This window comes from Lacerta agilis, chromosome 3, assembly GCF_009819535.1.
Source record: "Lacerta agilis isolate rLacAgi1 chromosome 3, rLacAgi1.pri, whole genome shotgun sequence".
NCBI classification, from domain to species: domain Eukaryota; kingdom Metazoa; phylum Chordata; class Lepidosauria; order Squamata; family Lacertidae; genus Lacerta; species Lacerta agilis.
Genome location: NC_046314.1, coordinates 13,854,678 through 13,882,397, shown reverse-complemented (window position 1 = coordinate 13,882,397; position 27,720 = coordinate 13,854,678). Strand labels below are relative to the sequence as shown.

At 40.0% G+C, this 27,720-nt stretch overlaps 1 protein-coding gene across 2 annotated transcripts; it reads left to right on the top strand.

Moving 5' to 3' along the window:
- Nucleotides 1-86: 86 nt before the first annotated feature.
- Nucleotides 87-27,720, top strand: ESF1 (ESF1 nucleolar pre-rRNA processing protein homolog). Of its 2 annotated transcripts, none has more exons than XM_033142877.1 (14): nucleotides 87-149; nucleotides 2,044-2,690; nucleotides 4,466-4,869; nucleotides 5,639-5,752; nucleotides 6,482-6,582; nucleotides 8,309-8,461; nucleotides 9,991-10,099; nucleotides 12,044-12,182; nucleotides 15,867-16,028; nucleotides 20,367-20,488; nucleotides 22,832-22,922; nucleotides 26,370-26,437; nucleotides 26,852-26,998; nucleotides 27,431-27,720. In XM_033142877.1, the coding sequence occupies exons 2-14, from the start codon at nucleotides 2,078-2,080 to the stop codon at nucleotides 27,710-27,712; spliced, it is 2,505 nt and encodes an 834-aa protein (XP_032998768.1). In that variant the 5' UTR covers nucleotides 87-149; nucleotides 2,044-2,077; the 3' UTR covers nucleotides 27,713-27,720. The 2 variants fall into 2 exon arrangements, with proteins under 2 accessions (XP_032998768.1, XP_032998769.1); XM_033142878.1 differs by having other exon boundaries at nucleotides 88-149; nucleotides 2,044-2,660.

The window sequence follows — 27,720 nt, the reverse complement described above, 5'->3', positions numbered from 1 at the left end:
CAATTGGAAGTCGCCGGGGGCCGGCCTTCCCAGGAAGCGCTCGCTGCGCACGCGCATTGGCGCGCAGTCTTTCGGAAGTGACGAGAGGTTGTGTGCTTCCTCCTACCCCGGAAGTTCCTCGCGCCTGTGCATCCTGAGGAGAAGCTGCGGTGAGTATGGGAAGCACGAGGGTGTCGTGGGCCCCGTGGAGCGGTTGCGCCTCTTATCAGGGAGGCAGCGCCACCTTGTTCGTAAATGTTCGTAGGAGGCGCTTTTCTCGGCTTTATTTCATTGCTGCTGTACTTTCCCCTTGAGCGTATACCACGCTTTTCTGCTCCGTATTAGCTAGCCAGGCTTAACAGCCGTGTTCTCCTCAGGAGAGGGCTTATCATTGTTGTATATTATTATTATTTTCTTTTTTTATAAGAAATTTATTGGTATTTGCACAAAATACAAGAAAAAGAATACACACACAATACAATACAACCTACAAAATACAAGACAAAAGAAACTAATACAATACATAAAAACAAAAGGAAAAACCTACCTTACATTTAAACAGGGTCTGGTGACTTCCGTTTCAGTGTATGAAGAAGTGTGCATGCACACACATGAAAGCTCATACCAAGAACTAACTTAGTTGGTCTCTAAGGTGCTACTGGAAGGAATTTTTTATTTTATTTTGTTTTGACTGGATTTACATGTTGTGTTGATATGCCCATGGCACCTGCTTGTCCTGTTTATTCATCTTGAGATGTTAATGGGATCCCTGGAACTGTGAAGTTGCCCACTGCTACTACCTGCCTTCTCAGTCCTTGCATGCTATGGTTGATCAATATAGTCAGAGAGGAATGTCTGGTGAGTGGGGCAGATTATGAGTTCTCCTTTCAAGAATGGCAATATGCCAGCTGCCCTGGAAAAAGCTGTTGTAAGAAACCCTCCTTAGTCACTGCTATTTAGTATAATTGTATCTATCAAACATTTCTAGGCAAAGAGTTCATGCATGTGCTGTTTTCTCACATCCAGTAATTCCTGGATGATGCTGATTATATTGATTCTTTGCAGTCTGGCTTCTCACCTGGTTTTGGGATCAATTTTCCTCATTGATAACCTGTGTTGGGAACTGAGGTGGGGTGCATTTCTGTTGGTTCTGCTGAACCTCACAGTGCCTTGCCTATACTTCTTGGCATTCTGAGAAAACATATATTGCACTGGTTCCAGTTGAACCCCTGGAGGGCAAATATCAGAAGGTAGTATCCAGGAATGACAGTTATGCTACATCATTGGCTTGTTTCCTATGTTGTTTCACCTCTACATGAAACCTCTGGATAAGATTTTCTGGAGATTTGGAGTAGGGTATCAACAGTATGCTGATAATATTGTACTCTGCTGTCTTTTGCATCAGATTCCAGGAAGGCAGTGGAAATCCTGAACTGGTGCCTGAAAACAGTGATGAACAGATTGTGTGCAAACAGACTGTCACTAGATCCAGACAAGACAGAAGTACTTTGAGCCACTAGAAAATGCTGATGTGGTTAGATGTACATACTGCCTGTTTTGTATGGGATTCCACCAACTATAGCTGGTGTTTCAGTTGCACCTTTTTCTGGGGAAGATAGAGCAGGCCACTATATTCACAAAAGCTGTGGTCCTATCCAGACCAGACTACATTTAATGGAACTTGAAAAGTGAGGAAGAAGGTTGAATAGGTTTCACTGTTTGTCCAGATTGTGCCATATGCTTCTTTGGGTGTGTACGGTAACTTTCTTCCTTTGCTTAGGGGTAGCTAACACCATATCATGCAGATGATGTTGCACTCCCATGAACTGCATCCAGCATGACCACTAGCTGGGAATGATGGGAGTTGGAGTTCAACAACATCTGGAAGGAACTATGTTTGCTACTCCTACTTTACTAATCTGTAAGTCTTGTAAAACTACTGTAATGCTTGGTGCTGCCTTGCTCCTTAATTAAAACGGTCAGTAATTTCAGAATGAAGCATTTATTCCTGTGATAGAATTGCTTTATGGATGTACCATAACCTTTCTTTCTTTCTTTCTTTAGTAGTTCAAGCTTGGCTTTTTTTAAAAGTGTGAAAATGGAGTCTAAGAAGGAGCTAATTAGTGACCAGCGGTTTTCCCGCATTACAAAAGACCCAAGATTTTGGGAAATGCCAGAAAAAGATCGCAAAATCAAAATTGATAAAAGATTTCAGGCCATGTTTCATGATAAAAAATTCAAGTTGAAGTACACTGTGGATAAGCGAGGGCGGCCTGTTCAACACAGCTCTACTGAGGACCTGAGACGCTTTTATGACCTTTCCGATTCAGATTTGGATCTTTCAGAATCTGACCAAAAATTAACTAAGAAGAAATCTCAGAGAGAGAAGGCCAAGCCTAAAGAAAAGAGAGTATCTGAGAAGTCTGCTGTTGATAGTAACTCTGGGAAAGAAAGCAAAGGGACAGATAAAAGTTCCTCATTGTCAAAACTGGGTATTTTCAAAAATGAAGGCCAGAAAAGCAAATCGTTGAAGTCCAAAAAGACTGTAAAAGGCACACAAGTGACTGAATTTCAACAAGTAAAGGATCTTACACCAAAGAAGCAGAACAAGCAAGGCAGAAAGAATCCTGAGAACCTGAAGACTATAAAAGAAAAAGCAGTGAAGATTAGCAGCATAGACAGTTATGTAAACCATAAGAGAAATGAATTGGGTTGGTTGAATGCAATTAATTGAAATTTGTCACCTGTCTCTCAATCTTACTTGGCTTTTCCTTGGATGTAACATTTTATTAGCCAGTTTGGATAATCCTACCTCAGTTTATCAAACTGAGATATGCGTGAGTCTTTTGCTTATGCACACATGCCCCTTTGATTCACCCTTTGCGGAGTGCAGCAGTCAAACCAGGAAGTAGCTAATGAACCATACCGCAGTTTCCCATTTCATTTGAACTGGGAAGTTATGGTCATCAGCTTTGAAACAAGCCATTGTCCTAAACCATGGTTTGAAATGGACTTTAAGGCCCTGGCTTGTGTTGAAACTGGTATCTGCAGTTTCCCCATTTACATAAAATGCCTTGCCATGAAGGGAGGAGCAAAAAAGGCTCGTGTGTATCTTGGTTTAATATACTGAGATTTGCTCATCCAAACCCCTATGTGGGTTTCAGTGGAACTTCCAAATAAGTGCATAGACTCATAGCCTTAATGAATAATATTCTCTGTGCCTCTGTTTTCTGCATGCAACACTTCTTTTATTGGAGACTTTTTTATTTTACTAGCACAATAATTTCTTTTTTGGTGTCACAAAAGATCAGTAAGTTTTCTAAATATGATTTGGAAAGAAGTGCACTTAGTGGTAAACTTTGTGGAGGTAATATATGTTAAACGAGGAGGAAAACTGTCCTAGATCTGTTTTCCCCCTCATCACCCACAAGAATTGAGGTCAAGTGCTGAGGATTGCATGTGGTGGTTTCTCACCTGTGACTTAGAGCAGTGGCATTTAACCCTTCTTGGGTGACAGACCCATTTGAGAATCTGATGAAAACTATGAACCCCTCCAGGGAAAAGTGCACATAAACACATAAGCTTTCTGCTTAGAATTTTTTTTATTGTGTTGGATTTGTGTGTGTGCACTCGCCTAGTTTGCAGATCCCCTTAAGCCCATCCATTGACCCCCCCCCCGGAATGTCTCTTTTAAATAGAAACCATGAAAAAAACAGTGTTGTGAAAACTATTTTCACCAAAGTGAGTAGTTTTATTTTCCTCCCTAAATAAATGTGCTGTAAAAAACAGTTACATTTTTTAAAAAAGGTTTCCTATGGAATTTGCCCACTTTCATGTGTGATAGAATTATTTTTGCCACTTGACAGGTAGTCTTGGACATTTGGTTTCCCAGATAGCTAGATGCATGCTATTGTAAGCTACAATTTGGTCAATGAACATCTCAGTCACCACTGAAAATCTAAGCAATATTCCATTCTTCACACACTGCATGTCTGAGGTGCCATCTTTTTTTAGAGGGATAATTAGCTGTAATTCAGATTTGGATACTATATTGTACGTGTGTATGTTTATGTGTATGTTTGGGACGCGGGTGGCGCTGTGGGTTAAACCACAGAGCATAGGGCTTGCCGATCAGAAGGTTGGCGGTTCAAATCCCTGCAATGGGGTGAGCTCCCATTGCTTGGTCCCTGCTCCTGCCAACCTGGCAGTTTGAAAGCACGTCAGAGTGCAAGTAGATAAATAGGTACCGCTCCGGCGGGAAGGTAAATGGAGTTTCAGTGTGCTGCTCTGGTTTCGCCAGAAGCGGCTTAGTCATGCTGGCCACATGACCTGGAAGCTGTACGCCAGCTCCCTCAGCCAGTAAAGCAAGATGAGCGCCGCAACCCCAGAGTCACCCGCAACTGGACCTAATGGTCAGGGGTCCCTTTACCCCTTTACCTATATTGAATATGTGTATGTTTAAATGTATTGCTTTTCTTTCATTTAGGAAAGGAAGATTATTCTTTCAGCAGCCATATTAATGAACATTGTTTGCAAAAGGAAACTTGTGAAAATGTGGAGCACTTTGATCTTGATGAATTGGAATGTAGTGAAGAGACTGAAGAGGAAAGTGAGTCAGAAGATAGCAGGGATCTGGAAGAGGAAAGCACCTTGGGAGAGGAAGGAGGAATGAGAGAAGAAAGTGGTTCAGAAGATGAAGAAGAAGCAGGAAATGAAAGTGAGATAGATGAAAGCGACAGTGGACCAGATTTGGCAAGGGGGAAAGGCAATATAGAAACCAGCTCTGATGATGATGAAGAGGAGGAGGATTTGGCTGAGATATTTCCAAAGGAGCCTGAAGTTGAACATGGATGGGGAGAATTGGCTAAAGATGCCCCTCGTGCAGATGCGGTAAGGCTCAAGGAATCTTGAAAGACCTAACTACATAATTATCTTTTAAGTAGCTTTTTCTGTAGAGAGAGTGCTTTTCGTATTTTGCCTTCCTTCAAGGCCAGTCCTCATGAAAAGCAAGTCCATAAGTACGTGGTTCATAGGATTGCGGCCTTCCACACTCGCAGCAAGTTTACAGCTCACTTTTTCATTAGCAGGGGTGGAGGGAAGGCCTAACATCTATAGGACGAGAGTTTTTCTAGTATTTCTGTATAACACATTTAAAATTTCAGTGCTTATAGATGCAGTTTTTGCAACTTCACTGTCAACCAGGCTAAAACTAAAGCAGGAGCCACTCAAAATAGTTGCAGAACCTCTGTTGAAATTCTGGTTCTGTACTCTCTGCCCTTAGTTTTGTCTTTGTGGATTTAGCAGTTTATCCTTGCTGTCCTGGGTTCTTATCCTTCCTTGGATTAGGCAAGAATGGTTAACTGTCTGTCTGGCTTCATGTGTATGTGTATGTATATGTATGTGAAGAGGAAACAGCAAGCCAAAGGTATATGATCTTTACTGGAGGAGGAAAATCTATATGTAATTTGTTGATCATGTTTTCTGGTTCTTCTCCAAGGCAGAAAGCTCTGTAGCCATGCTCATACTCTACTGTGAGTCCTCTTTGTACGCAAATCTAATTTCCTAACTGTATTTTTGTTTACTTAGGGTGATATATGCAGTTCATTGTGTTACCTTAAAGGTCTAGGCAGCTGTTGTGAAATTATTTTCTTACACACAGATCACACGTAGATTGGCAGTTTGCAACATGGACTGGGATCGACTGAAAGCTAAGGACCTACTGGCTTTACTTAATTCATTTACACCTAAAGGTGGTTTTATCTTTTCTGTAAAGGTAAGCACTTGTTTTCAACAGCAGAGTGCAAATAATGCATATTTGGGGAAGTGGGGGGGGGGAATCCACCTATCTTTTTGCAAATAGTTGCAACTGTGAGACTAGCATGGGTTGTGCTGGAGAAATAGTGGTGGTTCATTGGAAATATTTAGTTAGACTGGCACTGAAGGTGTGGGGAGAGGTGTCAAAGATAATGAAAGATAATAGGAGTGTGTGGCACTCCCTATGTTACTAGACTACAACTCCTATTATCTTTCACTACTGCCCATGTTGGCTGAGGCTGATGGGACTTTGAATACCAACAACACCAGGAGGTCTATAAGTTTGCCACTCCTATATTAGAGCAAACTGACATTTCTGCAGCACAGTTGGGTTCACTGAATGCTCTTTTAACTGGACAGTAAATGCAGATCTTTTTTTTCTGGAATCCATAAGGAATCCTTTAGTATAGAACTCTGTGGAAAATGTATACTGGTGAGGCATGGAAGCAGAACACCAAACGTTGAGACATTTCTGCTGTTAAAGCAGTCTACCATGAACTGCCGTCCATGTCAGTTGAGCCTCATGCATAAAGACCTTTTCATAGCGCAATGTGAGTAGTGGATTTCATTGTTTAAATCATAGTTTAGGCAGAAGGGAAAGATGGGGAAATTTATTATTTAAAACCTAAGCCCAAGCTACTCTCAAGGCACTTAATACAATGTAATGCCACCATTTTATTGTTTCTAGATCTATCCTTCAGAGTTTGGGAAAGAGAGAATGAAAGAGGAGGAAGTGAATGGTCCAACTGAACTATTAAGCCTTCCTGATGATGTCACAGAGAATGACAGGTGTTTAACCCTGACATACAATCATTCACAAACATATATAATTTTGCTCTTGAAATCCAATGAATCGGTTTTTGTTTGTTTTTATATTATTCTTGTGGAGGCAGGCAGGGCTGACCATTTGAGCAGCTTGAACACTACAGCTGCATGTTGCATTTGCAATGGTGGATGATGAGCAGAATGACCCTGGGGTATCAAAGCGACAAGTATTGACATTATACTGCACAATGAATTTCCACCACTAGATGGAACCTTTCTCTCTCTGGGTGAACACTGCCAATTTGCTGCTATAGACATGCCATCAGTTCTGAAAGTCTGAAAAGGGAAAAGTTGCTAGTTTAATTGTTACCATAATGCAGCTTTACCTTTGTTTAGCATTTTCACCACGTTTGGTGCTTCAGAGAACACAATTAGCATGGCCACTTTTGTTCATTCATTGCTTTCTGTTCTCAGACCATAGGCCTCTTGGCACAAGTGCCATGTAGATAGATATACGGTGATATTATAATAATGCTGATAAGTAATTGGAGGAAGTTAGGGGATGTAAATGCATATGTTTCTTAAAGCAGAGATATATCTGGCTTTCTATGTAAACAGTGGCCAGTAGAATTGTATGGGGAGACCTAAACTACGTATTACACATATTTCTTTTTCAGTTCTTTTAGTCCAGAAGGCTTCAGTCTTGGTTCCTCAGATGTTGCTGGACTTACAACTTCCATCATTCCCATCCAGCCTAGCCATCAAGGATTAATGAGAGTTGTAGTGCAACAATATCCAGGGATCCAAGGCTGAAGAAGGCTGTATTAGCGCTAAGTTCCTGACCAGCCGATGAGTTTAAGGTCATGCTCACTTCTGCATAGGGCCACTTATGCATTGACTTCATGCCATGGTTTGGGTAACTATTCTTTAGGAGGGATTGGCAAACTTGGGATGGGATTCAAAGTTTTTCACCAATAGTTCGCTGTGTTCAGAGTACCTTTGAACTTCTATGTCTCAAAGATAGCTCCTGATGCCACAAAGCAAGATGCTTTTGCAAATCAAGGGAGTTCCAAGAGATACAGCATGAGAGCTGCTGTTCAAAGGGGAAAAAAGTAAAAACAACCATTTATGTATGAATACAGTCCCTCGGGTACAGCAAAAGTAACTCTCTTTATATCCTGGCACATGACTCTATAGAGTTACTTTCCCCAACCTGGTGCCCCCCAGATGCTGCTGGATTCTAGTTCCCATCATCCCTGACTACAGTGGTACCTCAGGTTACAGACGCTTCAGGTTACAAATGCTTCAGGTTACAGACTCCGCTAACCCAGAAATAATGCTTCAGGTTAAGAACTTTGCTTCAGGATAAGAACAGAAATTGTGCTCTGGCCGCGCAGTGGGAAGCCCAATTGGCTAAAGTGGTGCTTCAGGTTAAGAACGGACCTCCAGAACGAATTAAGTTCTTAACCCGAGGTACCACTGTATTTCCCATGCTGGCTGGGACGGGTGGGAGTCCAACAATATCAGGAGGCACCAGGCTGGTGAAGGCTGCTCTGGAGTATCCATAGTTGTAAAGGAACTCGGATTCTGAAGTACATCAGAACATATTCATGAAGAGTTTCATATGTTCCCGTATACTCTTATGCCACACAGCTGTGGACAGCTGTGAGAACTGGATTGCAGTATATTATACTTCAATGTTCCTTCAATTTTTTTTTAGCCTTACTTGATTTCTCTCTCTCCTTTAAAGCATTTATAAGGAAAAACTGAGAGACTATCAGTTCAAGCGACTGAAGTATTTCTATGCGGTTGTAGAGTGTGACACTCCCGAAACAGCCAACAAAATTTATGAAGAATGTGATGGATTGGAATTTGAAAGCAGTTGTTCTTTCGTGGACCTGAGGTATTGGGGGGGGGGTTCTTTTCCTCCTGCGACAGCTTCATGAAGATTGTTAATTATTATTATTCTTTTTGAGAGAGGGTTCCCGAGACAGAAGTTGTTAACTTTTTTCTAGCATCCCAGTGGTTTTATGGCCAAGCTGAATCTGAACCCAGATTTCTCAATTCCAGCTGAAACATTCAAATGCCTGACACACTCTGGCTCTCTTATACAGTGGTACCTCGCAAGACGAATGCTAGATGAAAGGCATTCGCTAATGAAAGGGTGACTCGCAAGACAAATTTTCCTATGGCCGTAACTCGCAAAACAAAAACGTTTTGCGATTCCCCCCCCCACCCGTAAGACAGCGCTTCCTCCGACCGTGCTTCGCAAGACGAAATTTCCGCTATACGACAACACTCGCGGAACGAATTAATTTCGTCTTGCGAGGCACCACTGTATTTTGTTTTAAAGCATTGAAGCTACCTTTCCGACACCAGACTCAATTCTGTGTCTTGCATCTTTTGAATATTAGGGTGCTTTTTAACACAGTTAAAGTTGTGTTTTAATGTTGCATCCAAAATTGAATTTACGTTTTTAGAGTGTCATGCTCCTTCACTGTCAGTGTCAATGCTATAAGCAGAGAGCCGTTAAGTAAGTCCCTTCTCAGTTTCTCACACTCATCACTGGAGTTGGTGATGTCTTACTGGATATCGGGGAGAGTATTTGCTTTGAAAGCGACTGAATTGCTGAACAGTTTGACCAGAGGATGGTTAATTCATAGCTCTCGGTGCTGATGATGTTAACTGGTCCTTTCTGTGACAACTGCAGAGAGGTGGAGCTGTGGTTTTGTTATGGTTTTTATACTGTAAACTATCTTGTGATCCTTTTTAAATACAAATTTTAATTGGTTTTTAAACAAATACAATAACCATTAAACATTTAACCAGTAATACAGCTACCACCCTGTGATCCTTGGATGAAGAGTGATATATAAAGTTAACTAATAAATAAAATAAACTGAACTTCACCTTAAACATACTTAGCTACCTTTTAAAAAGAGTCACACCAATGGTCTGTTGTAACTCAGTATAGTCTTCTGTCTGGTCGTGTGCCTCCAGGGTCTCATTGACAGGTCTTTTCTAGCTCTGCTTCCCAAGATTCTGGAGGTCCCAGGGATTGAATTTGGGATTTTTCATGTGCAACATCTGTGCTTTTTCACTAAGCTATTGCCTCTTTACTGGCTTCCTACCCTTCAAGGCCTTGTGAATTACAGGTTCCCCCCCTCCCCCCCTTCAGCAACAGTAATTGGGGTGTCACCATATTTTTCAGTGGGGTTAAACTGGAGCTGACCAGACATTCCCTGTGCTGAGTGAAATGTAACACTTTTGTCTGACCTCTTCACCCAAACCATGGACTGAGCAACAACTGTTTTCTAATATTTCTAATAACAGCTAATATTAATTAAGAGAGAGGCTGGGCCTATCAACATTTGTTCCTTTGAAGCCTTGTATCTGTTTTAATAACAAATCCTTTTCTTTTTGGCTTTTAAGATTCATTCCAGATGATGTGACATTTGATGACGAGCCAAAGGATGTGGCCTCAGAAGTGGACGCTTATAAACCAAAGTACTTCACATCTGCTGCTGTGTCAACTTCAAAGGTACCTTAACAGTGTTTTTGTAGCCCTTTGGAACTTGTTTAGCTTTCTGAGTTCTTAATTTGTAAAGATTGTAAATACAGCAGTGATCACACTGTAGATAGAAAGGCGGGAATGATCCATTTTGTGTTGATGCAGTTATCAAAAGCCAAAAGTGAAGTTCTCGTGTTTTATCTTCCTGGGGACTTGTGCACTGGATTTCTGTGGGTTCATGACCTCGCTCAGTGTATGTGTGTGCTTTTGGCAGTGTTGACTGGGAGTTTTCTTTTTAAAAAAGCTTAAAATACATTTTGCATAGTCTTTTTTTTTCTTGAGCTAGCTGCTTTTAATGTGCTTGTTGAATTTGTATTACTCCAAACACATTAGTCACATCTTCTAAACATCTGATTAACATGTTCTTCCACTTCACGAAATAAAAGGATACAGACATTTTTTCAATGAATTCGTGTAAATTTGTTTACAGTCATATTTTCTAAGCACTCTGTTTTTTCTGTCTTTGTAACCAATCATTTGTTGCACACATCAGTCTCCACATATATATATTTAAAATTTAAAACTGTGTGTATAGTACAATTGGGAAAAATACCTTTCGTTACTGGAAAGTTTGCATTTTAAATTTTGTAAATCCTGGAACAAAGGTGACAGGTAGCTGATGCTTGTTGCAAAGCATGTTCTGAATACAATTGCATTTGTATGTTAGGAGCTCAGGGTTAGGAACTCAGCATCTTAAGTCCAGTGCTCTAACCCTGTTGCCACATTGGCTGTTGCTAAAATCAGAGAGCCTTATGAATTCTGTATTGACTGAAAAGTGATCTGTTTTGTTTCACAATCAACCACAACATTCTAGGAGAGAATGTCACTTCTAAAGTTTATTTTACATATACAGTCATACTTCTGGTTATGATAGCTGCGAGTTGCGTTTGGTACGGGTTACGAATGTGCCGAACCCAGAAGTACCGGAACGGGTTACTTCCGGGTTCGGCGTGTCGCGCATGCGCAGAATCGCACCACGCGTGTGCGCATATTCGGCGCGTCATGTTGAGTTATGCTCATGTTGCGAACGGGGCTCCGGAGCGGATCCTGGTCGCAACCAGAGGTGCCACTGTACCAAATAGCATGAGAATACATCTTTTGCTTCACCTCTGATATACCCATTTCATGTTTTATGACCCCATTTTCACCCTGTCTCCTGTGGTTTATGATATTGGCTGTGTATTTCCATAAACCACTGCATTCCAGTATAATTGAACAAAAACATAAGTAACTCTTAACTCTGAACAGGGAACATGTCAAATAAAAAATACCAATATATCAACATAATAAGTTCTTGTACTGGCATAAAGGACTTCAAATGCAATACATGAAAAGAATAGCATAGACAGTCTCTGAATTTAAACAGGACTGTGTCAGGAATTCAGACACCCTAGCAAGAACCATGTGAATAAATGCAAAAGTAGTAAACTGAGCCCTACTCTACACTCTGCTAAAACCGTAGGACAGGATGATGGTGATAATGATAATGATAATGTCCACCACTACTGCCCATCAGGACAATATCCAAGAATAAAATATATTTTTGGGATTCAAATTACTTCTCCTTTCTTTCAAAGGAAGTTTATTTGGCAAGGCAGTAAACACTTCAACCATGCACAGAGTGCTGACCAGGTCATAAAACAACACTTAGAAACCACTGGCTCTTCAGTTTTTAATATTTCATTTGCAGTTGAACTAAATTTCTGGTGAATACTGGGGAATGGGGCTGTTCTGAAATCCTTCAAGAGAGCAGCAAGAAATGCTGACAGCCATAAATTTTAATTCTGAATATGATGGTTGAGTCTTTGTTGTGGTCTAGTGTGAGGATTGAGTTTGTTTTAAGCCAGGCCTTATATGTATATGCATATACGTGTGCGACTTGAAGGTAAAGCACAATATTTTTTCCATCTTAAGGTAGACATCACGTGGGATGAGACAGATCATGAGAGAGTGACTTCCCTCAGCCGAACATTTAAAAAAGATGAACTTCTGGACATGGACTTCCAAGCATACTTGGCTTCATCAAGTGAGGAAGAGGAGGAAGAACAGCAAGGTACTTGTATTTGTGAAGGTTCTGTGTTAATAATAATAACACAGAATTATTATTATTTATTACTTATACCCTGCCCATCTGGCTGGGTTTCCCCAGCCACTCTGGGCAGCTTCCAACAGGAGATTAAAAATACATTAAAAGACCAGTCATTAAAAAAACTTCCCTAAACAGGGCTGCCTTCAGATGTCTTCTAAACATCAGACAGTTGTTTATTCCTTTGACATCTGATGGGAGGGCTTTCCACAGGGCGGGAGCCACTACCAAGAAGGCCCTCTGCCTGGTTCCCTGAAACTTTGCTTCGTGCAGTGAGGGGGAACCGCCGGAAGGCCCCCGGAGCTGGAGCTCAGTGACTGGGCCGAATGATGGGGGTGGAGATGCTCCTTCAGGTATACTGGGCCGAGGCTGTTTAGGGCTTTAAAGGTCAGCACCAACAGTTTGAATTGTGCTCAGAAACGTACTGGGAGCCAAGCAAGTTAAGCATGGATAGGGAACCAGATCCTTATTTCCCCACCCCTGGAGGGGCAAATTTGACAGGTGGCTGGGACCAAACAATTTTTATTAACCACCATTCTGTAAACAAGGTTTGGGAGTTGTGTATGTGGTTGAAGTATGTTTTCTTTGATCCTTGGGAACAATTGAATCGCTGCAGCTCTGGCTAGTGTTACCATTCATGGAAATGTTTCTTTTCCTTGGAATTTGGTTCCTGAAATTATGCAGTTGTAGAGAAACTTAATACTCTGTGGGTTGTGAAGACTGAGCCTTGCCAGCTGATGTGTGCATTTGTGGATAACATTTGGTATGCATCTTACAGGCTTGAGCCCTTTACTGGTGCATTAATGATCTACTTCCTCAGGGATGACAAAGAAAGTGTGAGAACTTTAAATCTTCTGCCATTCTTACAAAGTGTGTTTCTGAACCCACGTGTGTATCCAGCACTCACATGTACTCTTGTGCACACTCCCAATAGATTGAGGGGCTTTTTCTGCAGTTAAAACATGCATCCATTACAAATATGCATTTCTAACCTTAACCAAATGCCTAGAAGAAGTTCATGGTGTAGGAAATAAGTAAGGATAGATTTATTACTTGGAATAAAAGTGACAAGCATGCCTGGATGCTGTTTTCAAACAGCGAAGTTACAGATAAAAGTGGGCAGCAAATCACACAACACTCTTCAAAGAGTAACAGGATCCCTATCAACAGCCTAGAGATAGTGAGTTTGACAATTTGCCACAGTGCCCACATTAAAAGTAAAGGTGAGGAGAGGTATACTTGCTCTGAAGAGGGTGGAACCCAAGTCATGGAATCGGAGAGCTGTGACAGTTCTGCTTTCCCCATCAATATCCTGTACCTGGAAGGTTCCAGTGTCTCTCTCACCTTGGTCTTGGTCCTGTACCTGGAAGGTTCCAGTGTCTCTCTCACCTTGGTCTGTGGACCCATGAAGGATAGGGCTTATACTTGGGAGTGTGGAGTGAAAAGAGGGTCCCTGTTGAGCTTTTGAGCTACCGGCCATTGAAAAGCTGGGGTTTAAGTACTAAGCTAATATATGCTTATGGAGAAGGGATGATTATAACATCTTCATTCCTGTGTGCCACTGTTTATTTCCTACAAGTTCCTGTCTGTTTGCTGTTTGTTACCCTTGCCTAGTTTGTGGTTCAAAAGGCATGACCCTAGGGATAAATGACTAAATTGGTTATCCTGCATGCTTCCTGAACCCTGAGTTTACCTTCAAAAGAAGATCCTATTGTCTATGTCAAGGGTAGGCAACCTAAGGCCCCGGGGGCCGGATGCGGCCCAATCACCTTCTCAATCCAGCCTGCAGACAGTCCAGGAATCAGTGTGTTTTTACATGAGTAGAATGTGTCCTTTTATTTAAAATGCATCTCTGAGTTATTTGTGGGGCCTGCCTGGTGTTTTTACATGAGTAGAATGTATGTTTTTATTTAAAATTCATCTCTGGGTTATGTGGGGCATAGGAATTCGTTCATTTTTTTTAATTTTTTTTTAATATAGTCCGGCCCACCACATAGTCTGAGGGATGGTGGACCGGCCCACGGCTGGAAAAGGTTACTGACCCTTGGTCTATGTAGAAACCCTTCTTTCCTACAGGAGGTGATAATTAATCTTTGCTGGTAACAAAGAACTAGTGTTCTGATCTTTACATTAAGTATTAAGAGAGCAGAATATTTACTTATAACTTCCAGGTCACAATAGGATAAGGACTAGTACCCAGCTCAGATATAGTTCTATAATGGGGTTCTCTTTTTATATCCAGTTATGTCATCTATACTGATGCCATGATCTGTGGAAGTCAAGCATGTAAAAAGTTCACAGTGGCACACACCATTACACCAAAGGGTTGTCACTTTGATTTTTAATACAGAGAAACCCAAAATATAGCTGGAAAGGTACTTAGTTTGATTGCCCATATAACTTTTTAAAGCCTTGTAATGGGACTTTGATATTCCCATATACTTTCCCCCTAGTTGTTTCAGTGAGTTTTCAATGTACTGATCTATATGGTATACAGTACAGAGGTAACTAATTGTATTATGTGGAATGTGTGCACGCATGAAATAAACTAGCACATTTTCTTTCTTTAGGAGTATCAAATGGGATATCACTTGGAAGCTGATAGATTAACATCCCAGTTACTCACTGAACGTATAAGCCAGCAATACTTCCATTTTTTATTTATTCCGTACAAATTATCACAGCTGCATCACAATGCAGAAAGAATACTTTTAATCTACTATTGTTGATTATTGCTACAGAAAATGTCTTATTTTTATTGCACTATGTATTCATCGTGGTCTCCAGGCTACATGAAAGTACACTATAGTTTAAAAAAAGGTGGTTTAAGCTGTGTCACCAGACCAAAGACTTTTTGGTGTATTTCCAGTTTGGAAAGTTATTGAATTTAATTATGTTTTCAGAAAGAAGCTTTTAATAGAAAAATACACAGCCATTTCCTTAACATCATCCTGATGTTTTATTCATTGATTTACTGGGTACATGACAGAATTCTAGCCAGTGTGTTTATTGTGGCATTAAGCACAAACAGGGGGGAAATGAATTTCAGCTGTTAGAAAAGAAATGTAAAAAAAAAAAAAAATGTGATCAGATGAGAAGAGTATTCTGTGCTTCTTACTCTCTTCTATATATTTATTAAGATATTTATGCAGTCAATTCCATTTCATCTTGGTCTGCTGTGCTTTACAAGTATTTTTTCCCCAAAGGATAAACTGATTTTTGATTAAATTTAAGAATGCAATTCTTGGGGAAAATCTGTGTTAGCTTTCCACAAGGTGGAGCTGGTGAAAAAGTGTTTCTGACTACGATTCATTTTCAAATACAAGACCTATTTAAATTCAGGGTAATTGACAGTGGCTCAGTGATACGGTATGCTCTGTGTGCAAAAAGTCCCAGTATAAAATCCGGAAGAGCAACTCTGTCAGTGCAGACTATGGCTGGGGAACCTGTGGCTCTCCAGATGTTGACGAACTACATCATCTATCATCCCTGACCATGCTGGCTGGGGTTGATAGAAATTGGAGGCCAGCAACATCTGGAAAGCCTCAGATTCCACATCCCTGGTGTATGATGCTTAAGATGAGCTTCTCTCCTTTTTAGACTTCTATATCTATTCATTGGAAGTTCCTCTTTTTCTCTTTTCTTTTAAAGATTTTGGTGTAAAGCACACAACAGACAGGGATAAACATAAGCAACACTCCAAGGATGATGAAGAGCAAATAGCAAAGTACAGAGAACTACTTAGGAGTATCCAGGAAAAAGAAAAGAAACATCAAGAAACTGATATGGAAATGGAAATCAAATGGGTTCCAGGTAGATGGCTTATAATATTTGCAGTGTTCCTTAATCCCCTTTCTCTTTTTTAATAATGACCAGCTTAAATTCAGCAATAGAAATATGTAACCATTTCAACAGTGCAAATTAATTATTATTTTTTTTAATTTCCAAGTTACTGTTTCAAAAGGTACTGAAATATTTTTTTAAAGCTAACATTTCTTTCACTCTTTTTCTCTGTCTTTTGGGGCTTATTTTTGCTGAGCTTTGAACCACTGTTTAAGGGAAATAATATTAGGGGTTGGTGAGCTGCTGAAGAATACTCCTTGACTTATTATCTTTGTGGCCTTGAGGTTTTCCCCACCCCACAAGAAACATGGAGTTGCCAGCTATGACCTAAAGTGGGGCTTTGTGCCTTTAATATGCAAATGGAAGAGAGATGCCATGCAAGCACGATTGTGTTTCATTTTTCAAAATGGCAGCTGCCAAATGCCTCCACATACAAATGCAGCTCTTTGCTTCTTCCACCTCCTTAGTATTCTTCACTCCACCCCTGTGGAAGGTAAGACTTGAGTCCTGAGTGTCATGTGCACACCCAATGTTAATTCATGTCTTCTGATTGAAAACCATGCACAAATCACTTTCAGCTGCTCTCTTTTGCTTGTTGCTTCTAAAAAGCACGGCGTTCTTACACTGCAACTTGAAATGAGGAAATGTGTCTCTGCAAACCTCCAGGCAAAAAGTTTGCAATAGGGTGAATAAAATCGCCCCGCTCCGCCCCACAGTCTCTCCTCCTCTGTCTCCAAATCCCATGGGATGCTACTGCAATAAATGGCTTGCATTATGGAGCAGCCACCCGATGGCAGCTGTCAAAACCTGTTTTTAGATGAGGGCAGTTTCCATGTGAGTTGGGAAAGTCTTAACACAAGGACTTCCACAGCCAGTCTCATGTGGAGAAAAAGAAGGAAGAGGAATGAACAGTGCCTGTTAGTTCTCCACACTCCATGTCTGTGTCCTGTTCTTGTTTATTTATTAAGAGATTTATATCTTACCCTTCAGCAAAGGTATTTCTGCCCTTGCAGTGGCTCACAAACCATGAAAACATGGTCCACAGTCTGCTTCTCTGCAGTGGTGGTTTGCTGTGGGGAGACTCTGCAGTTCATTATCTTCAACAGTTCCACTGAATTTTCAGTAGTAAGAGTTAAATAAGAAAGTTTTGTGACTGTATGTGTGCATTTTTAAATCGATGAACGTAGGGATATATTGTGCCTCCTTCAGCCTCTAACCATATGTTCTGTTTGCTCTAAACAGCTCATTTTATTTCTTACGCTTTGTATATTGTCACACCTTAGACAATCGCATTTGTTCTTAGAAACTAATTTGGCTGGCAGTTTCTAAGACAATCTAATCTGTGGAGGAAGTTCAACCTCTTTCTGGTTTCGTGAAAAGGCTGTTCCTTCCACTCCAACTTTTCCAGATGGAGCAATTGATTTCATTTTCTAGGCAGTTGATTAAGAAATCTGGAAAACTCATTCAGTTTACTTATTTATTTTCATTTGAAGTATTTATATCTGTCCCTCAATCTAGCTATCTCATAGTGGGTAATAGTCACTCAATAAAACAACCACAACAAGGTGATAAAGATCACAGTAGTACATTTAAAAAACCACCATTTGCATATATCTCATATGAACACACATATTGGTCTGTTTCCAAAATTATTAACAGCTGAAGACACCTATCTTTCCCCTGGCATTTGACATCTTGGATATCTTCTTATGGGATCCACTTCATTCTCTTGGCTGTAATTTCTTTTAGCTGATTTTGATACTGCATTTTAAAAATTGTTGTACTGTGGGACCATATTATGAAGGGTGGGTGAGAAAATACTATTACTACTGCTAATAATATTAGTACTGCTAATAATAATAATAATAACAATAATAATAATTATTATTTAATATATTTGCAGTTGCCAGAATATGTGTTATATAAGGATAGTACATGATCTCAATGGAGCTCTTTCTCCCATCATGTCCATTCAGTAAAAATATAATTAAAGGGGCATGATAGTTTTGGTCTTAGGTGAAAAGGCAGTACGTGCTCCTGGATGACAGAATTATTATCTTTCCCTGTGCTGGAAAAAGCATTAAACTGCTAGCACATCACACACTGTGTTTAAGGTTCAGTTTAGAAAAACAGGAATTGTAGCTGTTGCAGTTAAACTTGGAAAAGGAAGTTTTGGCTGTGCATGCAGTTCCATTTACAGGTAAATGATCGCTTTGAACCCTGTTATGGTTTTTTTAAAATTACTTGTTCCTAAGCTAAACATTAGAAATGGAGATCTGGCCCTCTATTTACTGGTCATTATAAATAACTGTGTGTGTTGGTTCATATGTAACACTAAACCTTGCTGGTTTGAAGTCTTGGTTTGCAGGGTCATTGCAAACCATAGTTTGTCGGTTCAGGTATAACGGCAAACTGGTTTGCACTAAACTATGTTTAGTATCAAACCATGGGTTGGCATTATGTCCAAACAGAGTGTGCATGTCCGTAAATGTAAAATAGCGCACTCTTGGATCGAAAGTTGCTACACTCTACCGGCCTTTCTTCTGCCCCAGCTTCAGCTCTCCATTTTGGAGGCTCTCAACCTCAGGAGCAGATTTTCAGGGGTACAAGGGGCTGCAGTGTGTGTAGAAGACAATACATTTAATGATAGATAACTTGACTTTTAGAAGAAATTGATTTATGCTCTTTTGTAGTCTCTTGTAACTCAAGTAGTATGCTATTCCATGGGATGTGGGTTTTTTTGTTTGGTTGGCCTTATGAAGTCGTCATTGGAGGGGGCTGGGGGAAGAGGATGTTTCTTTCAACCAAACATTTCAATATGATATGCAACTTTTTCTAGCTGTTGACAGGCCTGGAATGCTATCCTTAAAGATTTCTCCTTGTGCACAAAGATGACGAAAGGGAACTAGAGAGATGACAATCTTAAGTTAGTGGGCTGATGATTTCAACTCCCTCTGGGAGTATACACTGGGAGAGGATAGCAACATCATCTTCTTTTGATCTTTCTGTTCTTGCAGCTGCTAATGAAAATTAATATAAGAAGAAGATAAATTCTGTCTGCCTATCTATTCTGACTAATTTTAGTAATAGCCACTTTATTTAAATTTCTCTGATTTTTCTAAAATAATTTTTAAATAACTGAATTAGTGTTTTGAATCTTGGATTTCCTGTTATACCAGAAGCCTTCTGTCTGTCATTTATCTTTTGCCCCAGTCTAGCCCAAGTAACTGTAAAAGTATAATAAACAAATAGACCTAACCTTCAAAGTGTGATAAATGCATACTAAAGCACCATCAAACAAATGGATAAATTAAAAACAACAGAGCAGATTAAATAATTTTAGCAGCATGCATATAGATCTGTTGTTAACAGTCAAGAGCAGCTCTTTAATTTGTGCCTGGATGACAAGGGGTAGGTGTCCATCAGTGCAGCCTCCAGAGCCATGGTTTCTGAAACTTTTTGGGTGGCAGAGAATTTTTCAAGATAAAAATTAGTCATGGAGCACTATCATCACCCTTATGTCAAAGGCACGTGCATTTTTTGCTGTGTTTTTCAAGTTGTTAGTCTGTATCTAGAGCTCTTGCATTTTTGCTAAGCCAATCAGAAGTGGGCTTCCACTATTTCTGAGCACAGCCCCAAGTCGAGCCAACCAGCTGGCCTTGAACTGAAATACAATGTGAATCACAATTTCTAGATCTCGAACAAGCAGAAAAGATTGCAGTTCTTCCCAGCTGGAGTAGAGGAAGGCCAATCTTGGCTACAGTTGCAGTTTGAGCTTCCAGATTCAGCTGCACATCCAGGAACACTTCAAGACTATTGATGGAGGACAAGAAGAGCTCTATCTCAGTTGTTAGGGATGCCTCTGTCCTTGCCATATTCATTGTCCATTTCTACAGTACAAAAACTGCTAGAACTGGGGGAAGGAGAAAGTGTGCACACTAGGTGTTAACTCCATATTAGAGACTTCAGCCTTACATAATGGCACCCTAGATAGATAGATAGATAGATAGATAGATAGATAGATAGATAGATAAGGTGATGAGATAGCATTCTGCAGAATTCCACAATCCTGGAGAGACAGAGAAATGTTGCTTGTCACTACCCACTGAGCCATTGCCGCTAATTAAGAATGAAGTCCCTTGAGAGCAACTCCATCTCTATAATCCCCCCAGTTGGTACACCAATAGTATTTTCTGATTTGCTATTTGGACAGTAGCTTCATGCGGGTGTGATGTTTAACTGCCTCCAGATTTTCAGATACAGGTATTGAGCTATCTTGGCTACATGTATTTTTCTGGTTGACCTCAGGACTTAAAGAAAGCGCTGAAGAAATGGTAAGAAACAAGTTGGAAGGGAAGGATGCGCTGACACCATGGGAACAGTTTCTGGATAAGAAGAAAGAGAAAAGGAAACTGAAGAAAAAACAGAAGGTAGTAAAGACTTTAATCAAGTGCCCTACAAATTTACTTTCTTTAGGGGGACCCTTTTCCAGGTTGACACATCTGTCAAGGAATGTCTGCATGTATAGCTTGGAAAGCCAGCACACCCTTGGGGCTGCTCATGGCAGGAGAAGATTAGTAACAGTGGACACAATCTTGTCTTCCGAGAAACTTGATATTAATTAATCAATAATTTTTTATATCATACTCTTCAAAAAATTATTTCCAGAGTGGCTGTGGACATTATACAGCATAAACTAATGTTATAAAATAACAAAAGTAAAAGAAGCAGCTTAAAAAACAAACATAAGTGCCAGTTCAACTCAGCGTGAGCCTCTCTAGTTGCCATCACTGAAAAGGCTCAGCCCCTGTCGCCATTCACTACATCTCAGCTAGTGGAGGCAGGCATGTTGAGGAGAGCCTCTGGTACTGTCTTGCTGTACTGGCAGGTTCATGTGGAATCTTTCCCACTGTTGCTGACGAACCCCTGATAAAAGCCTCAAAGGAACCATGAGTTCCCTGGAACACAGCTTTACAACTTGTGTTCTATTCCTCTTAGATACATTATTTTCAAAGTGCTTTAACAGAAAGCTTGAGAGTAGGCAAGTGATTGATCAAGGTAGCACTAAGTCATAACAGGCCTGAGCGCTTTTCATTGCCTTTGGCAGCCATGTGATTTTTTTTTTAAGTTGTGATTAAAGGAAAATAAGTGTATTAGCCTATCCAGAAAATCCTCCTTTGATCTTGTGTCCTTGATAAGTTCTGCATTGCTAAAGGGAATGGTCATTCTTGCTGCTGAAATATCATGTTGGAACTGCCAAGCCTTGGATGAGAATTGTAGCTTTGTCCAAAGTCTTAAGTGGTGAGCAAATTTTGCCTGCAGAATTTTAAAAGCGTATCTTTAACGCTGGGAAAGTCTTCAAAGAAATATACATTTTGGGTTTCTTTTGGAAAACTGATGACAGTGTCCCCATGATGATGGACTTTTCTTCATTGTTTCTCTAAAATCAACAAGAGGGGTGCCAGACATTGCTTAATTTTGAGGCTAGCCTTTTATTACTCTTGAGAGTGTTGACTCCATATGGATGTCCATTATTTCTGAATATGTCAGCGAAGGAATTCGGTTGAACAGACAACTGTTTGTTTGTCATTTGGAGATGCTGATCTCCCAATTCTAATAAGTAATTTTTGTTAGGATATTTCTGTGTTGGATCAGTGATTGTTGAAAATGTAGCATTTGCCCCAGACATCGCACACATGGTTATGACCTCGGGTTCACTGTCTTTATTAGAAGTTCATTGATTATTTTTCTTGTTTGCCTCATTGAATCCTAAATTATTATTTGCTTTATCACATTAATAACCTGCACTTCCTACAAGGAAGAAAAAGGAATTATAGAGAGATTGCATCATATTCTCCTCATAACTTGTCTTGGAAGAGAGGTTAGGCTGAGAGATTGTGATTTCCTTTTTAGCCCACACATTGATCTTTAAGGTCAAGTATAAAGTTGCACCCGAATTTCTCGTATCTACACTTGATAACAAACCCACTGCACTGTATTGCTTTACTGTTCCATATATTCTCTACATAATTATCCTAAACATAAGTCAAATGATACACATCTCCAGCTACTCTCAAAGAGTGGTCTGGGAATCTTTGGCCTTCCAGATGTTGCTGAACTATTAGCCATGCTTGCTGGGCTGTTTGGAGTTGTAGTTCAGCAACATCTGGAGGGCCAAAGGTCCCCCACACATGCTCCAAAGAAAACTTCTGCTACAACTTTCTCCAGGGCAACTATTGCTGAAGGTCCTGGGTTTGGTAATACTTATCTTCCAACTCTATTCAGCTAGCAGTGGCTTCTATACAGAAAGGTACGGTGGGTGCTATTTGTTTAGGAACAACAACAACAAAAAGAAGGTTAGTAACAAAAGGTACCTCTTGTATTGGACAGCTGGAAGATAGATGTGTTCTTGCAAACATCTTAGTTGCTTGTCTACTGCATGGCAGCTGCTCACTGTTGAAGGGTTCTGAGGAAGGGAGAAAGAGCTATTCTCCATGGTACCAATCACCCAAAAGTTAATAAAGCATTGAAATTTGTGTATGTGTTCATGTAATTGTTAATGAAGCCCATATTGATGCTTACAGTCCTATAGTGGCTTTGATTTCACTGAAAGCAGCCATTTTAAATCACTCTTCTCCTGTGTTGCAAATATTCACCCTGAGGTTACTCCTTGAAACTTTTATTTGGAAACTTTGTGTTTGTATATTACATTTGCTTATATTACTAATGCATTGCTGGCGTTTAGCAACTGAAATGCAATGTTTTTGTTTCAGGCGGCTGCTGATGAAACACTGACGGAAGATGAATGCCCATCTGATGTTGATTTGAATGACCCATACTTTGCTGAGGAACTTGGGAAAGCAGGTTAGATGTTCTCTATTGTGAAAGGTGGCTAAGTAGATATCATGTACTAAGATTTTCATAGAAATGTTGACAAATTCCCTTACCAAAGGCTCCTAAATATCCTTCAGTCATAAGATGTGATGATGAACCCTTAGGGATCATGCTTTCTGATGAGGCTCTAAATGGATTGCAACCATGCAGCAAAATAATTTTGGTTCATTTTTGAAAGCTTAGTGAATGTCAGATTAGCATGTCATGGGGAAAAAAGTGGCAAATGTATTTTCCAGTATATAATATTTTTTTGCCACACTTTTGGTCACTCTGTGTCAGAAAGGATATTGAAAACAGGAGAAGTTATAGGAAAGAGCAACTACTGTAAAACAAATCAGTGGATGGGTTGTATTTTTGCTTAGGAGGTGGTTAAGAAATCGAGGCATTTATAGGAAATTCTAAACTGAGAAGAGCTACAGAAACTAGGCAAAGGAAATCCTTGAGAGTCAGGCAGCATTAGTAGGACAGGTAAACAAACACACAAAAATACTTAGAAGCTACTTCCTGTGTAATTTGTCCTGCTAGAGTGGCTGCCCAGTGAAGCATGAGAGAAGGAATATCACCAGGATGGGAGGAGCAGGATCATTCAGTAGCTATCAATTGCCAATAGTGGGAGAATATTAGTGCTTTTGAAGGGGAGATGTTAGGGAGGATTGTAGCCTCCAGGTCATCTGGCAAAATACTGTCTTTAGGAAGCTAAAACAAGGAGAGCCCCAATATTTATCCCACCCTAGCATCAAAATTCAGTATAATTTTCCTTAGTGAGTGAAATGGCTTCTCTCCCCCACTCCCATGGCTAAATTGTGTTGCTTGAGTTTCCTTTACGATTTGATCAGCTCCCACCTGTTTGCCTGCTATTTGTCTTCTGTCAAGCAAGCTGGGGTATGGGATTTTGACTTCTGCTTTGTAAAAAATAGAGCATGATATAATGGCAATGTGGGAAATACCCCCTAGTCCACCTCTCTTCTAAAGACCCCACCCCTGAATTCTAGACCACCATCTAGGGAATAAAACGGGAGTAGAATTTACAGCTAAGTAAATTCTTATGTTCCTTCAACGTTGAGAAAAATAAAAATAAACTATATATACCCTTCTGCAGTTGATAGGTGGTTGTACTATGTTACATTAAAGTAACGGTTATAGAACTGATTCTTACTGAAATAGTTCCTGACAATGAAAGCCACCATATTTCAAATAGCTATTTCTGGAGTCCCTAGCAAGATTTATAACTTCCTTTTGAAAAGCGTTCCTCCATGCTGCTTCCATAAGCTTCTTTGAAAAATGCCCCCAAGGTTCTAAAGCAGTTTGCCCAGGGGGTGGCTTACAATTTAAAACAAGTCAAATCCCTATTAAACAGCCAAGTTAACTAATACAGCTCTCCAGATTGTAGCTGAAAGTTTTGGGGCAACTGCAGATATTTTCCTTAGTATGTTCTTAAATGCCCTAACCAACATCCATTGAGTTTTATGAAACTAAGTGTTGTAGCTGGAATTTGAGCACATATATGCAGCTAATAATTCAAGTAATGCATTTTGTGTTTCTCTCTAATAATGTTTTAAAGGTTTCATTTAATGTTCAAATGCGTTTTAAGGTTTGAAAAAGCAATCTGCTGACTGTGGAACATCAAGTAAAATAGCAAATTGCTACAGCTGAGCCTGGCTCCAAGCTGTATAAACTATAAAATACTTTCATGACTGTTCCAACCTGATTATTAACTTTTCAGTAGTGAATTTATTTTTTCAGCAAAAGACAAAATGCCTATTTCCTACTGGCCAATGATGGAAAACAAATTGAGAGCAATTGGGCCTGTTTGGCCTATAAAACAAAGTTCATACAAACTGCAGGGGATTGTTGCTGTTACGAACACATAATATATTCTGTGTTTTATCATACCTGAACAGTTTTTTATAAGATGATTGATTTGATTGTTGTTCTCTTTTGATTCCTGGAAACCAAGTCTGGAGTCACATGCAGCATTGTGGTTTGCTTGTTTCAAAATGTTTCATGCCATGGGCAATTTTGCTCTTCGACAGAAAAACATAATGCTTTGGGGAATTGCTTAGAATGAGTTCTGTACATGGGGCAGAAAAAGAGCAGCTTTTACGTAATGTATACTCCACATAATTTTAGAGGGGTGCTCCTTTCATTACTCTTAATCGTATGACTGTGTTCACCTGTAGCAATTAGTCAGACGTCCTTGTGCTCACTGCCCAGTCACTCTCACTTTACCCCGCATGAGTGGCATAAAGAAACCAGGAATCCTTTGATTCCTGTTCTGCCTGACCAAAGGAACATGGGTGGGTTGTTACTCCCTAACAAAGCATGATCACTAGCCAACCTGAAACCATAGTTTGTTGTGGACTTGGTAATCATGACTTGTAAATCCCATTGCTTGGTTCAGAGATAACAGGGAACCAGGGTTTCTTAAAACTTGTAGCTTTATTGTTTAACCTGCTCATACTAGGGGAGGAGAGAAACTGGAATAATCAGGCAGCACGCATGCTGCTTGTTTCAGATAAACCACATTAAGCCAGAAAGTCTCACTTATTGTTATGTGTGAATGCAGCTTGTATGTGGCACACACTAACTTCCTATTTTAAAAGCTTGATTCTTTCAGAAGGAAACTGTTTCCTTTCCCCTAACTAGCACCTATTGGGAACCTGTAAAACAATACATCCTTTTGAATATGGATTTTGAATTTAGATTTTAGAAATAAGTAAATGCAGATTTTTGGACTCGTGGACACATTTTCAGTTTTGAGAAAATGCTGGAGGTCCTGATCCTGAGATAGCTGCTGTGATGCATGGCATAACACAAAATGACTGTCATGGGGAGGGTGGCAGAACACAAAATAAGAGAGAGAACCACCTTTGGCAATCTCGTGTTTACCATGGGAAGTCTGCTATGTCCTGCTGCCCCGGACTATGAAGATCACACACACTGATGCTGTTGCTACCTACTAAAACAGGGAATATTCCTCAGTACCAGGAAAAATATAAAAGGTAGCTACACCACTCGTTGCAAATGAATCCTTTAGAAGGTACCTGCACATTTCTCCCTATAACTTTGTTTCTAAGAGGGCCAGAGACTTACTTCTTTAAAAAATGAAAGCTCGGATCTGGAGCACCTGTACAGGGGCACCCCTGAAAACCTTCACTGGCCCTGTGGTGCCTGTATGCACCAGGTTGGCAACCCCCCACTCTAACAACTCCTTCTACTTGCTCATAGCTGGAAAAGGCTCTGGCCATTTTCTGTGGGCATCCGTGTTGATGTACAGCTGACTTTCCTCAAATAAATGTAACTGTCTTCTGCAGTGTGCATTCAGGAGAGTGTGCATACATTCTTGCAGTGTCGCTGATCTGGTTACACCTGGATATTTAAAAACTTGCTTTTTATTTGTGTTGTGCTTATAATTAGGTTCAAATAAGAAGTCCAAGAAAGAAGAAAATGCCCAAGAAAATGAAGATGACATGGAAAAGCATAAGGTAGTAGATCACATGCTGAAGTATTATTAAGATTAGACATAGGAATGAAGTCCTGGGGTTATGAATGTTAACATTGCTGCAAAGTTGCATTGGGTGACAGTTGCATTTACCTTAAACATGGAAACTAAATGGTAATAAGTCTGCAAAAAGTAATGAGTTGCAAAAACAAACCATGAGATGGTTGATCTAGTTTTGAAGTTTTTCTTTTATTCACATTTATTAATGATGCTTATATATTAGAGTGTCTTACATGGGGGTTGCTGGTAGGCTGTCATTCCGGCACCGATGAGGCAATTATAGCTGTTGCTATTATGCATTAGCAACCCAAATCTTTAGATGAGGCACAGAAACATTTGCAGCCCATATTCGGTGAAATGTTGTGCAAACACATCCTATCTGTTTTGATTGTAACAGGCCGAAATGGCTCTGCTGGTGATGGATGATGAGGAAGATGAAAGGAGACACTTCAATTACAACAAGATAGTGGAACAGCAGAACCTGAGCAAAAAGAAAAAGAAACTATTGGTGAAAAAGAAGGAACTGCTGACAGATGACTTCCAGGTAACACTAGGAGCTTCCTCCTCTTGAAGCCTAATAACAGTGCTGGTCAATAACTACATTACGATTTATGCAAAAACACATTTTATATCATTCTATCCAAAGGGACAGTTAAAGGATTGAGTTGCAGATCTTGAACTTGGTGTCAGAAATCAAAAATGTTTTACATCTTTTTTGTGTTTATGGGGTGTATGTGGATATGCTATCTAGAAGAAAAATTCCAAGGACTTTCTTAAGGCCCAAATAATGCCACCTTCCTAGAATGAAATAAATCTATTTTTGTATGGATCAAAATTTATATTTAAAACAGGCTGTTGCATTTTCACATTTCCTTAAGATCTAGATTCTTGATTAACAACTATCCCGCAGGACACATTTTTCTCTTAGTCTTTTTTTAGCTATTGCAGTTAAAGCATCCTCTTTTGCTCTTCGCAGGTTAATGTTGCTGATGCCAGATTCCAAGCCATGTATACCTCTCATTTGTTTAATTTGGATCCTTCAGATCCAAACTTTAAGAAAACAAAAGCAGTGGAAAAGATTTTGGAGGAGAAAGCTCGTCGAAGAGAGCAAGGTTTTGCTGAGGCAGCTGGGGGAGGGAACAATATGGCAAAGCCTGCAGCCAAGAAATCCATAGATCCTGCACTGTCAATGCTAATCAAGTCTGTCAAGAATAAAACAGAACAGTTTCAAGCAAGGAAGAAACAGAAAGTCAAATAAACAGAGCT

Excerpts from the sequence above, each read along its gene's own strand:
- ESF1 (XM_033142877.1), top strand. The coding sequence starts at position 2,078 with ATGGAGTCTAAGAAGGAGCTAATTAGTGACCAGCGGTTTTCCCGCATT. Across the intron at positions 10,100-12,043 it reads CTGCTGTGTCAACTTCAAAG|GTAGACATCACGTGGGATGA; the intron begins GTACCTTAACAG and ends TTCCATCTTAAG. Across the intron at positions 16,029-20,366 it reads GGAAATCAAATGGGTTCCAG|GACTTAAAGAAAGCGCTGAA; the intron begins GTAGATGGCTTA and ends GGTTGACCTCAG.